This window comes from Nannospalax galili, unplaced genomic scaffold (genome assembly GCF_000622305.1).
Source record: "Nannospalax galili isolate Female #2095 unplaced genomic scaffold, S.galili_v1.0 scaffold445, whole genome shotgun sequence".
NCBI lineage: Eukaryota > Metazoa > Chordata > Mammalia > Rodentia > Spalacidae > Nannospalax > Nannospalax galili.
Window position 1 is genome coordinate 1,718,356 of NW_008354184.1, and position 16,818 is coordinate 1,735,173.

General features: G+C 57.0%; 3 protein-coding genes and 1 long non-coding RNA gene across 6 annotated transcripts in view; 2 read left to right on the forward strand and 2 right to left on the reverse strand.

Moving 5' to 3' along the window:
- The window catches only part of Baiap2l2 (BAI1 associated protein 2 like 2), a 22,150-nt gene extending 16,473 nt beyond the window's left edge, over window positions 1-5,677 (forward strand). The window contains exons 8-14 of the mRNA XM_008851273.2: window positions 1,924-2,076; window positions 2,349-2,487; window positions 2,608-2,827; window positions 4,083-4,223; window positions 4,492-4,699; window positions 5,015-5,058; window positions 5,214-5,677. Of these exons, the coding sequence (XP_008849495.1) occupies window positions 1,924-2,076; window positions 2,349-2,487; window positions 2,608-2,827; window positions 4,083-4,223; window positions 4,492-4,699; window positions 5,015-5,058; window positions 5,214-5,289 (981 nt within the window). The 3' untranslated portion in view covers window positions 5,290-5,677. The remainder of the gene's footprint in view (window positions 1-1,923; window positions 2,077-2,348; window positions 2,488-2,607; window positions 2,828-4,082; window positions 4,224-4,491; window positions 4,700-5,014; window positions 5,059-5,213) is intronic.
- Window positions 5,678-7,782: 2,105 nt separating this feature from the next.
- On the reverse strand, window positions 7,783-10,684 carry LOC108491700. Of its 2 annotated transcripts, none has more exons than XR_001872866.2 (3): window positions 10,606-10,684; window positions 8,209-9,282; window positions 7,783-8,066 (listed from the first exon to the last, which is right to left on the reverse strand). It is a non-coding gene; the product is annotated as an uncharacterized LOC108491700 (long non-coding RNA). The 2 variants fall into 2 exon arrangements; XR_001872867.2 differs by lacking the exon at window positions 10,606-10,684 and adding an exon at window positions 9,750-9,858.
- Slc16a8 (solute carrier family 16 member 8) lies at window positions 8,215-12,544 on the forward strand. The gene is given in 4 exon segments (XM_008851275.2): window positions 8,215-8,447; window positions 9,118-9,261; window positions 9,428-10,198; window positions 11,984-12,544. Coding segments are annotated over 4 exon segments (1,452 nt in total). The 5' UTR covers window positions 8,215-8,233; the 3' UTR covers window positions 12,307-12,544.
- Window positions 12,545-13,320: 776 nt separating this feature from the next.
- Pick1 (protein interacting with PRKCA 1) overlaps window positions 13,321-16,818 on the reverse strand; it is a 21,751-nt gene continuing 18,253 nt past the window's right edge. For both annotated transcript variants that reach the window (XM_008851277.3, XM_008851276.3), the window contains exons 11-13: window positions 16,171-16,221; window positions 15,331-15,475; window positions 13,321-14,989 (exon numbers count right to left, since the gene is read on the reverse strand). In XM_008851277.3, coding sequence (XP_008849499.1) covers window positions 14,721-14,989; window positions 15,331-15,475; window positions 16,171-16,221 — 465 coding nt within the window. In that variant the 3' untranslated portion in view covers window positions 13,321-14,720. The remainder of the gene's footprint in view (window positions 14,990-15,330; window positions 15,476-16,170; window positions 16,222-16,818) is intronic.

Below are 16,818 nucleotides of genomic sequence, written 5' to 3' on the forward strand. Positions count from 1 at the left end.
TCTCTCTTTCTGTCTTGTTGAGTTAATCTCTCTTGCTGCTGCTCTGTGTACTCCAAGCTAGCTGATTTCAAGCTTCAGGGCAATTCTATCTCCACCTCCCACCCTGCCAAAGAAGTGCTGAGATTTCAGATGTGCACCAATGCATCTAGTTTTTTTGCTGTTGTCGTCTGTTTGTGAAGACATCTCATTGTGTGGCCCTGGCTGGACCTCTATGTAGATGAATTCAGATTCACAGAGATTCACTTTCTGAGTGCTGGGATTAAAGGCATAGGCCACCACACACCCAGCTGCATCTGGCTTTTTATGTGGGTTCCAGGACTTGAACATGGGCTGCCAGGCTTGGGCAGCTAGAGCTTTCACCTTCTGAGCCCTCTTTTTGCACTTAGGGGTCTTGTAATGTTTGAATGCCTTTTCTGTTCCACCCATATATTCTTCAATTCTCTGATGTTCTCCTTTCTAGCTTGGGATCTCCCATTCCACCCTGATTCTTCCTGGGTGCTGGCTAATGGGACTAGGCAGGGGAGAGAAAGAAGAGCTACAATCATGGCCAGGGACTCTCAAATTAGCCACAGGTCCCTTGAACTCAGCACACCAAGGGGCTGGAGATGGGTTAGTGGTTAAGAGCACTTGCTGCTCTTGCAGAGGACCAGGATTCTGTTCCAGCATCTCCTGTCTGTAACTCCACTTCCAGGAAATCCGATACCCTCTTCTGGCCTCTGCAAGCACTGCATATGCATGCCACATATACATACATGCAGGCAAGCAGTCATACACATAAAACCAGAATAAATAAAATGAATAAAAACTAGGTATGCAGAACTTGATGTCCAAGCTTTCTTTATTGCCTCTGAGGCACCTCTCTGTGCTCTTCTGTTAACTAATGGCTACAGGGAAACAGTGTGTCCACCTAGCTGCCCCAGTAGTGTGAGAGCTGTTGTCACTATGGCCTGGTAAATTGCTCTGAGGTTACCAGCAGCTGCTCCATGCTCAAGGGAGAAATCCATGAAAGGGGGTCATGGAAAGCTTGTCAAAGATGGTTGGTACAGGTAGTTTGGTCTCCCCTGTGTGAGACTCAGTCACTGACATCTTGGATCATCACACTCCACTTTATTTACTGAAGCAGAGTCTGTGGCTGGAGATGCTGGTTCAGTTACTCTAAGTAGCCAGCTTGCCAGGGAAGACTTGGGGAGGGGAGATTTCCAGGAGGGGGGTGCTCAGGAAGGGACACTTCACTTTGTTCTCATCAAATTTCCCAATTACCCCATTTTATGCCATAAAGCATCCAGCTTACTCAGATCAGGACTCAATGAGACCTTTGCCTGGGAAGGAATGGAGGAGGCAGGTGGGTAGGCTTGAGCCAGCTGTTAGCTCAGTAAGTCTGGCTATAGAGGCACCTCCAGTTGTCACTTGGCCTAGGGCTACTTTCCAAAGGGGTTGGTGTGTCAGCCTTTTACATGGGAAAGCTGCGTGTCTGGGGGGGGGGGGTTCCTTAACAGACCTTCAGGATGTGGGTTACATCCAGGATCCTTAGGGTCATGCCCAGAGTCTGGCCTTAGGGTCAGGCCCCAGAGTCAAACCCAGGGTTTGGCCCTAGGGTCAGGCCTCTGGATCATGCCCAGGGTCCAGTCTTAGGGCCAGACCCCAGGGTCACCTACAGGGTCCTGCCTTAGGGTCAGGCCTCAGGATCACACCCAGAGTCTGGCCTTAGGGCCAAGCCCCAGGGTCACACCCAGGGTAAGGCCTCAGAGTCACCCTCGGGGTCGAGCTTTAGGGCTAGGCCTTAAGGGGCATGCCCCACAGTCACACCCAGGGGCCAGCCTTAAGGTCAGGCCCCAGGGTCACACCCAGGATTCAGCCTTAGGACCAGGCTTCAGGGTCATGCCCAGGGTCGTGGGCTGCTTTTGACACTGTGCCACCGGCCAGGCCCGGGGGTTGCTGCAGAACCGCGTGGTGCTGTGGAAGGAGCAGTCGGAGGCCAGCCGCAGCCCGTCGCGCGCCCACTCCCCGGGGCTGTTGGGCCCTGCGCTGGGGCCGACCTACCCCTCCGGCCGCCTGACGCCCACCCGCCTGGACATGGTGAGGCCCTGGCCGCCCCCGCCGCCCTTCGCACCCCCGCCGCCCTTCGCGGGGCCCTGGGCAACGAGGCCCTGGGTCTGGAGCCCGCCGCCCCCCGCGCCCCCGCTCTACACCGGACCCCTCACGCCCTGGCACCCGGGGGTCGCCTCGGTGTCCCCGTGGTGGCCCGGCCGCGCCCCCAACCCCTACGCCGACGTCAGGGACTGGGGCTGGGGGCGGGGCTAGAAAGGCTCCGCCCCTCCCGCCCCACCCCCTGCCCTCTCCCCTCGCAGCCCCCGAGGCCCCTGGGAGAGTTTGGCTCCCCCCGCAGCCGGCACGGCTCCGGCTCCTACGGCCCCGAGCCCGCCGAGGCGAGGTCCGCGTCCCAGCTGGAGCCAGACCGCCGGTCCCTGCCCCGGACGCCGTCGGCCTGTGAGTATCCCGCGCCCCGGGGTGCAGAGGGTGAACTGGGACGAGGATCTGGCACTCGACTGCAGCTGGAGGGATGTAGGATAGACTGCAGAGAGAACTTCCCGCTCTCCGCCCCGGCAGCCTCGCTCTACGCGAGCAGCACCCAGCGTTCTCGCTCCAATTCCTTCGGCGAGCGCCTGGGCGGCGGAGGTGGCGGCGCCAGGAGAGTCCGCGCCCTGGTCTCCCACTCCGAGGGTGCCAACCACACGCTGCTGCGTTTCTCGGCTGGAGACGTCGTGGAAGTGCTGGTGCCCGAGGCCCAGAATGGCTGGCTCTACGGCAAGCTGGAGGGCTCGTCCGCGTGAGTGGAGTCGTCCTCCCCTTCGCCAATCCTCCCTGCCCAGTTTACTCAGGCTCACCTTGAAGAACCCATCCAGGGTGTTCTGCACACCTGGAGTAGAAGGGGAGAAAGCCAGATAGCCTGGGACACAGCAGGATAGGGGGCTGACCAGGGAGTGTTGGAGGCCTCTGCATGAGAGGGGGTGTGTGGCTAAGCCCCCACCTCTCCCAGAGCTTACCAAAGGAGGTGAGAGCATGAACCATGCAGGGCCCACAGGCGACTGGGTGCTGGTGGGGGTAGTAAATGGTGACGGGTTGTGGAGGACTGAGGGGAGGGTTGTGTGGGGCACAGATAGAAATGTGTGGGTGTGGGTACTTATATGGACTGAGGGGGACCAACTAGGTGGGGGCTGGACTGGTGGGTGACCAGTGCCCCAGTGGATACACTGGATGAGGCCAGTGGATGGCTGCCCAGGTGAGTACAGGCTGGCTCCTACTTAAGGACAGAGATCACCCTGGACTAGTGTGCCCCATGGACCAGGAGCAGAGGTAGCTGACAGCCTGACAGTAGGCAGAGGTGCAGCCCCACCTCCTATATATACATGGCTTGCAGAGCCCTGACACAAAGCCTTGGAGATACCACTGTGCAGCTACCAGCTGGGTAGGTTGTGGTGCCCTGGGCTCCCAGGTTAAGGAAAGTGTATCCTCACTGGGCACTTCCTGGTAAAGTGGAAGAACATAGGGACAGCCAACTTTGGGTGAGGAGATAGATTGTGTTACTTGGGACATGAGGCAACTCTTTGGAGAACATTCTCCCAGCATCTACCGGGCTAGGGGTCTCTGAAATCAGATTAAGGTGTGCAGAGCGCAGTGGCGGGGTTGCTCATAACGGTGCTACTCTAGCAGGTCAGCAGGGAGCTGCCAGCCCTGGCCGACTCCAAACTATGTCCTGTTGGGGTGGGGTTGGGGTGACTCCAGAGAGCCTGTGGCCGAGGAGCATCGCTGTGTCCCTGAGCAGTCTGTTTTCTAATTCAGTCCTAGGTCCTCCTCTCTTGTGTATCTCAGCTGCTGGTAGACGTGAAGTTAGAGGGACATAAGGTTAGATGGCACGGGCTCTGTAAGGCTTTGACTGCCAGGAACGACCTCCATGGGGGAGTGAGGCAGGCTGCTGTCTGCAGTGTCCTCTGAGCAGAGCCCAGTCACAGTCCTGCTTGGCCATCCATCACTCTCTCTCTATACTGGGCCTGGCTCAAGAGCCCCTTGGCTTCTGTCCACAGAAGTGGCTGGTTCCCAGAGGCCTATGTGAAGCCTGTGGAGGAGATACCTGTGAACTCCATGAACCCCATGAACGCCGTGAACCCTGTGAACCCCATGAACTCCATGGCCCCCATGAACCCAATGAACGAACTGCCTTCCAGGTACCCAAGTGGGTGGGATGGGGCCCCTGAAAGGGTACCTGCCCTTCCCCTTTGGGAGGCATCTGTGAGACAGTCTCATGGGCTCAGCCTCTTTGGCCCCTTTGGAGAACCTATGGCCAGGTCCCCCACCTCTGCATGAAGGTTGTTATGTCGAACCCCTGCCTCCAGTTAGGAGCCCTCGCAGTCTGCTCCCCCGCTTCAGTGGAAGGCTCATGGGATGGGGGCATCAGGGTGCACCTGACCCCCCTGCTTGCCTCCTCTAACTCAGGTCCTACCCACTCCGGGGCAGCCACAGCCTCAATGACCTCTTGGATCAGCCCGGCAACCCCACAACGTCCTCAGAATACTGGGATGGCCAGTCCCACTCCCGGAACCAGAGTCATGTCCCCAGCCAGGCAGCCAGCCCTACACCCACACCCTTGCCCGGCAGCCGGAGGAACAGCATGGGCAGCATGGGGGCGGCTGCTGATGTCAAGGTCAGCTCACCTGTCCTCAACCTGGCCAGACTAGGGTAGTCCAGAAAGGAAGACCTTGACCACCCCTCTGAGGGAGGTCAGGTGGAGGGGCACATGAAGGAGGAGGCTGGGGTCATGGGTCACCAACCTTAACCACAAGCCGTAGCACCGTGGAAAGCCTAGAACTTCTCAACTCTGAGCTCAGAATTCTGGGCTGCAAGGTGTCCTAGAGTTTGGCCCATTGGGCCCCCTCCCTCTCAGTCCTGTGCTCTCCTGGGGCGAGTGGTGGGAGGGCTGGGTCTTTCCTCCCCACTGAACCTGCCCCCCTTTATGCAGAAACTTATGTCCTGGGAACAGCACCCCCCAGAGCTCTTCCCAAGGTGAGTCCCAGTGGGCAGGAGGCCAGGTGGGAGCAGGTGACTCAGGCAGGCGGGTGGGGGCAGGAAGTGAACACCTGGCCAATTGCATGGCCAATCTCCCTGGGCCCTCAGCCAGTGGGGATTGGGGGCCCCTTTCAAGCAGTTTTCCCCCACAGGGGCACAAATCCCTTTGCTACCGTGAAGCTGCGTCCCACCATCACCAACGACCGCTCAGCGCCCCTCATCCGCTGAGGTGCCATCCTCCACCAGGGCCTGAGGTGGCCAGCAGCCCGCCTAGGGCTGTTCCAGCCAGCAGCAGCGGCAGCAGTGGGGCCAAGATGCCAGGCCCTGATACCCCAGGACGGGGAGGGATGGTGAGGGGGGAGACTGTCCTTCCCCCTCTGCCTGTCGCCCAGCAGCTCCCTGTGGCAGGGCCTGCGGCCAGCCATGGAGCAGGCAGATCTGGAAGACAGAGCAACTTGCTTCTTCCAGGGGCCCCAAGACTCTCCCCAGGGCCTCTTGCCTCCAGCCTCTCCTCCCTTCTATCCTGCCCCCCAGGAGAGGCTCCCCTTGTTCCATCCCTGTCCCTTACTCATCCCTGTTGAACTTTTATAAATGGTGAACAAAATAAAGGAAGTGGGCACAGTACAGGAGTGAAGGTGTCTGATTTGAGGGACAGGGCAGGGGGCTTGGAGATGGAGACCCTTAGGGAGAATGGAGTCTGTGGCATCTGAGGGGCACAGCCGTTTCCTGGGAGGTCTGTCTCACCTCAGGTCCATTGTTCTGACCCAACTCTTCGGGGCTACCCCAAGGCCCTCACTCATACCCCTCCCCCATCTTCAAAGGAAATGGTGCCTGTTCACAGGTGGCCTGGGACACAGCACCCTTTGTTCCTGTTCCTCCACCCCCTCACAGCTCAGACCAGGATTAGCCTTATCCAAGGGAAGCTAGGAGCCCCTCCAGGAATGTGACCTAGGATGGAAAGGGGTCGTGATAGTGCACTGAGGTAACCTGGCAGGCTGGGTCTCTCTAGAACACTATTGTGCCCTCAGTCCCAGATCAGGACCCCACAAGGCAGGGCTTTATATTCCCCTACCTGAGGCCCCAGGAGGCAGAGGAAGGTCTCCTTGCTCCTATCCCACTGTATTGGCCAGCTGGCTCATGGTCACTCGTGCCCTGCTCCCTTTCTGCTAAAAGCCTCTTACCAGGGGTGGGGTGAGGGGACTCTAAGCCCCAGACCCTGGGAAGGAGACGGAAGGAGTGCAGCCAGTCAATATTCAAGACTGTTGGAAGCCAGGCGTCTGCCAGCCTCACTGAACTGGAGGCAGCCCCTCCCTGCAGGCCTTGGGAGATGTGAGGCCCGACCCCAAACCCAGAGTCAGGCCTGGTGAGTGTGGGGGGAGAGCTTTTCAGGAGTCACCCTTTTGTTCCTGTCCTCACAGCTGTACTGAGAGAGGGGCAGGCAGGAAAGTCTGGAACTGGAGACCAGGGGGAGGGCCAAGTTCCAGGTGTCCCTGAGGATGGGTCCTGGAGGAGACTTGTGGTGGGTGCAGGGATGACTCAGCTGCTGGTCAGCAGTTATTCTTTATAAATATTTATTTATTTATTTATTATTTTTAGGTCTTTTTTTTTTTTTTGAGACAGGGTCTCCATGTAGCCCCAGCTGTCCTGGAACTCACTATGTAGACCAGGCTGGCCTTGAACTCACAGAGATCCTCCTGCCTCTGCCTCCTGAGTGCTGGGATTAAAGGCATGTACCACCACGCCCGGCATAAATTTTTAATTTATTTTTATGTGTATGAAACCCCCTGGGGATAGACTGGAAGCTGCTGGGACTTGGAGGGTCTCTCAGAGTCCCCCTCAAAAATCGCCACCTATCAAAGATTCCCACCTATCATGTGGAGTCCAAACCTCTCCCTTTTAAAAAAAAATGTATTTTAGGGGCTGCGTGTAGGTAAGTGCATCAGTGTCCATGCAATGCCCGTGGAGGTCAGAAGAGGGGGTTGGAGCCCCTGGAACTGGAGTTACGGACGATGGTTAGCCACCATGTGGGTGCTGGGAACCAAACCTGGGTCCCCTGCAAAAGCAGCCAGTCTTAACTGCTGAGCCATCTCTCCAGCCCCTTAATATATTTTTCTAAATTATTTATTTAATGTGTATGAGTGTGTCGCCTGCATGTATGTAAGTGCACCCATGTTGCACAATGCCCAAGGGGCCAGAAGAGGGCATTGGATCCCCTGGAACTGGAGTTACAGATGGTTGTTAGCCATGTGAATGTTGGTAGTCAAACCTGGGTCTTCTGGAGGAACAGCCAGTGCTCTTAACCACTGAGTTGTTGCTCCAGCCCCCCCAAAGCCCTTCCTCTTGCCCAAGGTTTCCAGCTGGGCTAGTGGTGCTCACTCCCCCATCTTACTGGTGAAGAAACTGAGACTCGGGCAGGGGAGGGGAACTGTCCAAGTCATAAGGCAACCCCCTGGCAGACCCACATAAACTGAACCTTACTTAGGTCTCCAGACTGCTGAGAGAAGACCAATGTTGACTGTGACTCCCATAATGTTTTCATGACAAGTTATTCTTTATAATTTTTTTTAATTTTTATGTGTATGTGTGCCACACACATGCAATGTCAATGGAGGCCAGAAGAGGGCATCAGATCCCCTGGAACTGGAGTTAGGGATGGTTGTTAGCTGCCATGTGGGTGCAGGGAACTGAACTCAGGTCCTCTGCAAGAGTAGCCAGTGCTTTTAATTGCTGAGCCATCTTTCCAGCCCTGACAATTATTCTTGATCGTCAGGAAAATTAGGAACACACTGTAGGGCCATTCGGCAGCTGGCATCTATCTTGCTGGGTGTTTTACTCATTTGTCCACAAACCCTTATATACTCATGGGGACCTCTGGGAACTCGGTGGCTGCTGGGCTCTGCCACTCACTGCACCCTGCCATCACTAGGTCTCAGGGGGAGAAGATACCTGGTGAGGAAAACTCCAGGCCAAGTCTCAGGTGGAAACTGCTAGTATCTTCCAGTCTTCTGCAGGAAGGGGAAACTTGGGGTGAGCTTTCTGTTTTCTTTCCTGGCTCTAGGGCCCTGATGGGTATGCCTGGACTGAGTTTCCCCTTGCAGATCTCTATCACCCACCCACTGCAGTCCCAGCCACGCCCTCTTGTCTTACCTTTTTCTCCAGCAGAGGCAGTGTGATGGATGCTGGCAGCCGAAGGCAGGGTGCAGGACCCCCAGATGGTGGCTGGGGTTGGGTGGTGCTGGGCGCCTGCTTCATGGTCACGGGCTTCGCCTACGGATTCCCCAAGGCTGTGAGCGTTTTCTTCAAAGAACTCAAGCAAGACTTTGGTGCTGGCTACAGTGACACAGCCTGGGTCTCCTCCATCATGCTGGCTATTTTATATGGCACGGGTCAGCACCCTCTCAGTCCACCTCCCTGGGGCCCAGCATGGGGTGGGGATCTGCAGCCTAGAGAGTCATCCCTGCACTATTTGCAAACCCTGGCCCTAGAAAGACTAAAAAGAGCCAGAAAAGGACAGAGACCAGAGATGGATCTGGGTATATACCACTGGCACAGAAAGGCTTGGGGTCCATTTTTGACAATAGACCTACTCCCGACCACACTGCCAGTGGACTACTCCTGACCACACTGCCAGTGGAGAATCATTCCAGCTCCCCCGAGCCCTAATGGGGGAGTTCTTGCCCTGGGGAGGGCAGCAGCAGGGTGGGAGGTTGTGGGAGCCTTCCAGAGGATGGTAGCCTGGCTGTCAGGCAGGCTGCATCAGGATGCAGAGTAAAGAGCCGAAACCACCTTTTCTATTTAGGTTCTGGGTTCTCAAGAGGGGTAAAGGATGGATGGCAAAGATATATGCCCCTCCCCCAACACACAGGCTTCCCCCTCCCTGTCTGTCCAGTCAAGCTATGTGACCTTGGTCAGACACTGCGGTCTTTGTCTTTGAAACAGTGGTGTTGGGAACGACATCCCATTCAAGTCCTCTTTCAGCCCTCTGGTGTGCAAGGCCTGGTGCTTCCTCTGGAGGGGAGCCCTGCCCAGCCCGATGGTGACCCTGTTTGCTCACAGGCCCTGTGTCTAGCATCCTCGTGGCTCGCTTTGGCTGTCGCCGGGTGATGCTGGCCGGTGGGCTGCTGGCTTCGGCAGGCATGATCCTGGCTTCCTTTGCCACGCGCCTCCTGGAGCTGTACCTGACGGCTGGGGTGCTCACAGGTGAGGGTGCCCAATGCTCTCCTTTGGGGGCAGGGAACATAGAGTATGAGTCTCCCATTCATCAGTTTCCCAAAGGGGCGGTCCCCACGTTCCCTCCCTCAGCATCCCGGGTCTGCCCTGTCCTTCCCCGGAGCTGCGCCCAGGCCCAGCGCCGCCTCGCCCGCAGGCCTGGGCCTGGCCCTCAACTTCCAGCCGTCGCTCATCATGCTGGGGCCCTACTTCGAGCGGCGGCGGCCCGTGGCCAACGGGCTGGCTGTGGCCAGCAGCCCCGTGTTCCTGTCCATGCTGTCGCCGCTCGGCCAGCTCCTGCTGGAGCGCTTCAGCTGGCGCGGGGGCTTCCTGCTGCTCGGTGGCCTTTTGCTGCACTGCTGCGCCTGCGGGGCGGTCATGCGGCCACCGGGGCCCGCGCCACCAGCGCACTACGACCCCGCACCCGCTCGCGGCCGGACCCGCCTCCTGCTGGACGTGGCGGTGTGCACAGACCGCACCTTCGCCGTGTACGTGGTCACTAAGTTCTTCATGGCACTCGGGCGCTTCGTGCCTGCCATCCTGCTGGTGAACTACGCCAAGGATACGGGCGTGCCCGACGCCGAGGCCGCCTTCCTGCTGTCCATCATGGGCTTCGTGGACATCGTGGCGCGGCCGGCCTGCGGAGCCCTGGCGGGCCTGGCGCGCCTGCGACCCCACGTCCCCTACCTATTCAGCCTGGCCCTGCTGGCCAACGGGCTCACGGACCTAAGCAGCGCGCGCGCGCGCTCGCGCTCCTACAGCGCCCCGGTCGCTTTCTGCATCGCCTTTGGCCTCTCGTAAGGCATGGTGGGCGCGCTGCAGTTCGAGGTGCTGATGGCGACCGTGGGTGCGCCCCGCTTCCCCAGTACACTGGGCCTAGTGCTGCTCGTGGAGGCTGTGGCTGTGCTCATAGGACCGCCCTCCGCCGGCGCGCCCCGCGCGGGGGGCGGGGGGATTCGGGGGGCTGGGCCCAGATAGTCTGCAGGAAGGCCTTTCCTTGTCCCAAATGGAACTTGCAGGAATGGGGAGAAACAGCCCATCCGAGAAAGCATGGTGGGTAGATTCCCCTCCATGGCCAATTAACTCCTCCCCCAAGCAGACCATCCACTCTGGTGGGGATGGAAAAGCCAGAGGAACTGTCAGGAAGAAATTCACACTAACAGCCAGATAGCAGCCCACCCAGCCATCTCAGCCATCTCTGCCTTCTCAAGCAGTTAGCGTGAAGTCCCCTGTAGGGGCATAATCTCCTCTTGCAAATGGAGAGCACAAAGCAAGAGGAAAGTTAAATTTGTGGCCCAGAGCTAGAACCATGATTTGCACACGCTGAATACTAACCTGGAAAGAACGTGCTCAGACGCTTTTCTCCCTCAGCCCACAAGGGAGAATAGAATAGGGACAGTGTCTTTGGGAACCGGCCCCCTGGGACAGAAGCAGAAAAGGGGTGCTCAGTGGACAGCTGGGAAGGAGAGGTGCTATTGATTTCCATGGGCAGACTGTCTACTGGGCCCTCTCTTCATCTGGGAGAATCCTACAGGGGAGGGCACAGTGTGAACAGATTTTGCTTAGGAGAAGCATGTCCCTATACAAGGAGGCAGGAGCTCAGATAGGAAAGGTGGAAATCGGGACTTTGAAATCTTTGAGTCATTCACTCCCTGTCACACCAGGGAGCTAGCTGCCTTTGAGTGAGTAATGTCACAGCCAGGCTTCTGGAAGGCACAGGGCTGGGGGAGGGGGAGAGGAACAATTGGTGGGGCCCAAGCTGAACCAGAGTTGGGGTGAGCTGCCTGTCCTTCCTCCAGGGCCAGCTAGCCAAGTGCCAGCAGCAAGCTCTGTCTCCTTGCCTGACCCAGTTAAGAAAAGCAAAGCCCCTGAGCCAGTGTAGGGCACACCCCCTCAAGCCTACCACCCTCAAATTCTCAAAGTCAACCCTCTCAGAGGTCCAGGGATCCACCTGCCATTCCTTCGGACCCAGAGATGGATCTAATGGGAATGGGTAGAGAATGCATGTGGGAGTCAGAAAGTAGACAGTGGAGAGCTGAGTATTGAGGGGACAGGAATAGGCCCAGCTGGCTGGGCAGGGACAGGGACATTTGGGTAGAGTCTGAGGAAACTTCCTGATGGTCACAGCCTAGTATGGACACAGGAATACTCCAGAGAGAGGGTGAAGCCCTGTGGTGGAAATGCACAGTAGGGATGCACCTCTGTGGAAGAGCACATGCTTAGCATGCGTGAAGCTCTGGGTTCAGTTGCCAGCACCAAAACCCCAAATACACAAGTACTATACACAGGAAGGGGCCAGGGGTGCAGAAGTGTGAGCAGAGCCCCGCCCCCAGCCTGTGCTTTTCAGGGGCCTAGTGGCTCTAGTGAAGAGGCTGGACCAAATCTCTGAAAACCAGATAGCTGAGAGTTGGGGAGCCACAAAGGACAGTGCTAACACCTGCAGAAGGCCAAGTCACTTGACTTACATTGGCGTGGAAGGGTGTAAAAGTGCTGCCTCCTGAAAAGCCTTAGGAAACTGAGCTTCAAGGAAGGACTGATAGTTTGGGCTCCAAATGGCAGGACCCATGTGGAGTTTTGCATCTATAAGCAGGAATAAAAACAGGATCCGGGGTATGTCACTGGAAAGCCCCACCCATCAGTGCACCTGCCTTATCTGAGAGTGAGGGAGTATGGGAGAACCCTGACAGGCTGTGTTGCCCCACCCCATCCCCAGGCCGCCTGGTGGACGCCCTGAAGAACTATGAGATCATTTTCTACCTGGTGGGCTCAGAGATGGCCCTGGCTGGGATCTTCATGGCAGTTGCCACCTACTGCTGTCTGCACCACTCCAAGGACACTCCATCAGGCCCAGCCGCTGAGGGTGGGACCAGTGACACTGAGGATGCAGAAGCAGAAGGGGACCCTGAGCCAATACCTGCCATCACTGAGGAGCCTGGCAGCCTTGCGGCCCTGGAGGTGCTGGGACCCCGGGCTGGGTCCCCAGAACCAGAGCCTGAGGTGGAGGCAGAGCCTGGGCTGGGCCAAGAGTCTGTGTAGCACACTAGGATGGTGGCCAGTGGGCGTTAAAACCATGGCTTACCCTCTCAGAGGGCCTGGGACACAGGGAGGCAGGCTGGGGTGGTCCAGTTGGAGTTGGACCCTGGGGTACCCCAGGATACCCTTCCAATCTGCCAGGCCCTGTCCCCTTGCCAGCAAAGCTGCTGTGAACTGACAACAGCACAAGTCTGATAAAGCTCAGCTGAAAGATAGACTCTGCTCCTGTGCCTCTACCAGGGTTCTGGTCACCAACGTTAAGGAGAGGGGTGACAGGAGTCTGGGGTGGGGTCTCCTCAGGATCCTCTGGAGGTAGGAAGGCCTGGAGGGGGGTTTCCAGGTGGAGACACTAGGGGTTGGTAGTTGAGCTATGTACTAAAGCACCTCTGGCTATCAGCTGCTTGAGAAATCAGAGCCAAGGTCAAGGTCAGGATCAAGGATGAAGCTTGAGGCCTGTCCACAGCCTGTACCTCCTTCACCTGTGATGTTGAATCAGTTCCAGAGAGCACTAGAACTAGGTGTTCAGCAACACACCAACCTGCTGCCCCCACAAGTGTGCATGTCCCTCACTGTCCCAAGGCCACTCCCTCTAAAGGGCACATTTCAGTGTCCTGGGACATCATTTTTGCTCTAGACTGTGCCTATGGACACCATTGTGGCTTTGTGGGTAGACTGGTCATCACTGGCCCTGACACTGCTTTCCACCAGAGAATCCTAGGGGTGTGACCTCAACTTGATATCTTCCTGTCTTGGCCACCCCAAGTGCTGGGATTACAGGTGTTCATGACCACACTTCACTCTTGCACTTTGACTCAGGTCTGAGGCCTCCCCCACTCACTCCCAGCTCCAGCACCTCAGCAGGGCTCCTCCCATGAGCAGCCCCTCCCCGCCTGCAAGTCCCACCTGGGCCTCATTTTCCACTTAGGTGACAAGGTTTGGGGAGTCCAGCCAATGCTGGGCTGATTTACATTCATCTACAGCTCCCTCACCCCAGATGGGACCATTTTTACTTGGATGTAACACTTAAGAACATTTACTTGGCCAGTGTTTAAGCCCTATACAACAAACATTTGCCCACTGATGCACCTAACAACCCAGTAAGGTAAAAATTATCCAGACTACAGGCAAACTGAGGGGCATGGAGAGAAACCAGCCCAGGGTCAAAGAAGCCATGACTGGATCCAGGCTGTAAGTTCTGGCCTGTGCCCTTGACCTCCACACTAGCTACCCTGTATCAGGGAGGTAGTGTCATCTAACAGCTCTATTGAGCCCCACATGAATGGCTGGTGACAGCCTGCCCCTCCCTCCAGGCCCCACATATGTCTGAGAATCCCATCTGGGTTTGTGCAGGGCCTGTAGCTCCAAGCCACCAAGCTTTTCCATTTTAGACCCTGCAACCTCATACCCCTTGCCCTTCCACTCTCAGGATGACATATCTATTGTCCCAACAAGGACAACTCAGAGGGAAAGGACTGCAGGTATGAGCTGCACCTGGCCAGAGAAAGTAGGATGCCCAGACATCCTGTTCTGCCACTTTGCAGAGCCCAAGGATGGCATCAACCACAGCCTCCCCCAGGCTGAGCAGAACAGTTGCTTTCCCCAATCTGGGCCTCACATTATCCTAACCAGTGTCTGTCCTGCCCTATCCCTAAATAAAGGTTCATTTAACAACCAGGAGCACAGCGGGGTTGAAGGGAAAGAGCTTCTGGAAGCTGGAAGCAGTGGGAACAGGTGATGGTCAAGGCTTTGGGGCCCACATTCACTTCCCTACATTGCATGGTCCTGAGCCTCTCATCCCAGCCACAATAGGGACAAGAGCTGCTGCTCCTGCAGGGTACTGTGAGGACTAAATGATACATTAAACCTTGTGTCCCACTCTTCCCTGTGAACAGGGAGGCAGCCAAGAGCAGGTCAAGGGAGGAGGGTCTGAGCCACTGCAAAGAGCCTGCTCTGTCTGGGTTTGTTTATTCAATACAGGCCCAGCACCCAGTCCTTGAGGCTAAGCCAAGAACAAATAAAGGCTGCCGAGGTGTGTGAGTGGACTCCGGCGGCTGGCCTGGGACACTGGCCCCTGCCTCAGTTGTCCACCCAGTTCCCTCTCCTGGCAGGCTTGGCACCACAGAGGTGCCAGCCGGGACAGGTCCTGCACTCGACCTGTTCGAAACCTTCTTCCTTTCTGTCCAAGGCCCAGCTCTCCCTCCAGCCAGGAGGTAGGAAGGAAGGATGGGGGCCAGAGTTCAGGGCCCAGGCTGCAGCCTGGATTCACTGTGCGAGGACAGAGGAGCAGGGAGGCAGGCGCCCAGAGCCAGCAGGCCTTTATGCGCCACTACACGCCTTTGCTGTCCTACGGTGGCCCCGCCCCGCTCCCACTGCAGTGCTCCTGCTGCCCTACCCCCCAGGTCCACTTGAGGGGGCACTCAGGAGTCACACCAGCTTCCACCCTTGTCCACGGATCCAGTGGCCCCACGTGCATCCTTGGATGCCTCCCTAGCTGTGTCCTCCTCATCCTCATCCTCATCCTCTCCATCAGTGAAGCCACCCTGGTTAGGGCCATAGGCTAGAGTGGTGTGTGCCAGGTCCACCTCAATGGGAAAGACGTCAGCATCACGTAGCACCGCATAACAGTCGTTGTAGTATTTGGACATGGTAGACACGAAGCGCTGAAGCTGGAACACAATGTCCTGGACTGGGACAGGAAGCAAACAGGCCCAGTGGCTGTGGCTGCCTCCTCATGGGGAAGACCCAGAGCTGGTCTGGCCTTCCCAATGGATGTCTCCTGGGTCCCAGGCCCTGGGAAGGGTAGGAAGTGGGGCACCCAAGAGCCTCCTGACTCTAGTACCTAGGGGCTCAGCCTCTCATGAAGCTGTTGCTGAACGAGGGGCTCATAGACCCAATCCAGGCCCTGCACAGACCAGGGACTAGGTGGGATCCTGAGCCTCTCTGAGTCTCATCTCTGGCACCCACCCTTGGGCTGAAGACCAACTGGCCAGAGCATGTGTCTCCAAAGCCCATGAGCATGGTTCTCACCGTGCTTCTGGTCCAGTAGCTCCATCTTCTCCAGCACATCTTTGCGCATCTGGGAGAAGCGGGCACGGGCCTCCTGGCGGCAGCGCAGGATCAGGCGGTACTCATAGTTTCCTGTGCTCACTCGGTATAGGGGCTCTCCTAGGGCCTGGGGTGGGCAAGCACATCAGGGACACAAGGTGGACCAGGATGAATGGGGCAGGGCTAGAAGGCTGCAGCTCTGGTCTAGCTCACAGCCACACCACAATGTCCTTTTCCAAGGCCAGTGACAGAAACTCAAAGCAACAGCTTCAAAGGGAGAAAAATCAACTACAGAAACCCATTCTCAAATTAAACATCGGTCAAAAGATGGATCCTATACTGGGCATGCCTTTAATCCCAGCACCTGGGAGGCAGAGGCAGGCAGATCCCTGTGAGTTCAAGGCCAGCCTGGTTCACATAGTGAGTTCCAGGCCAGCTGGGGCTACAAGGAGACCCTGTCTCAAAAAAAAAAAAGATGGATCCTCATAGTAAAAAAATTTCTCTCCCTCCCTCCCTCTCTCTCTCTCTCTAATCAAAGCATCACTCAGCTTTTCCCTGGAGGAGCCTCACCAACTTGGGGTGGCCAGCCAAGAGCAGGCCTGGGGAGTTGCCCCATGGCAAACTGGCCAGTACTCCAGAGGGTAGGCTGACAGCCCCAAACTCAAGGAACAAGAGTCCAGCCAAGGCCCCAGCATGCCTGATGCACCCAGTACCTCTAGCAGACCTAGAGTTTTCCAAAAGTTCAGTGGGGTAGCAGCAGAGGTATGGGTACCCCAAACCTTCCTGATACCAGCCTGGGTCCCTCTGCCCTGCAGTACTCACAATACAGCTGTATTCCTCATCGTCCATCTCCTTTACCTTCAGACAGTAGGACTGCATGGAATGGTGAGACCAAGGAGTCAGTGACCAAGCATCCTAGCTTACTCGTTGTCCCCAGCTCCCCCCATGCCTCCGTGTCCCCAGGCCACCTAGGAACCTGGGCCCACCTAGAGAGCAGCCACACAGGCCACCTGGCCCCTGCAGGCTCCAAGCTGAGAGGAGCTGGGACTACCTAGGAGAGGCTGGAGGCATCTGTACAGGGATACCCAAGGGTGGGGGCAGCAGGTGGGTAACACTCTCCTCTGAGAGGGTGCTCTGGCCATGAGCTGAAGAAGCCCAGAACTGACCAAATTCAAGTCTCAAGAGATACTGTGGGGACTGGGGTGTGGCTTGATGATATAGGACTTGCTTAGCACATTTAAGGCCTGGAGTTCTGCCCCTAACACGACAAAAACCAAACAAAAAAAGAGATATTGGGGGAGGAGGGGGCACACACTTCAATGGGCAAAAAAGCTTGAGAAGTCCTGCTGCAAAAGTTTGGCTTGTTGGCCCAGCATGGTGATGCATGCCTGTAGTTTCTGTACTTGGGAGGCAGAGGCAGGCTGATCTCTGTGAGTTCCAGGCCAGCTGGGGCTACAGGGAGACCCTATT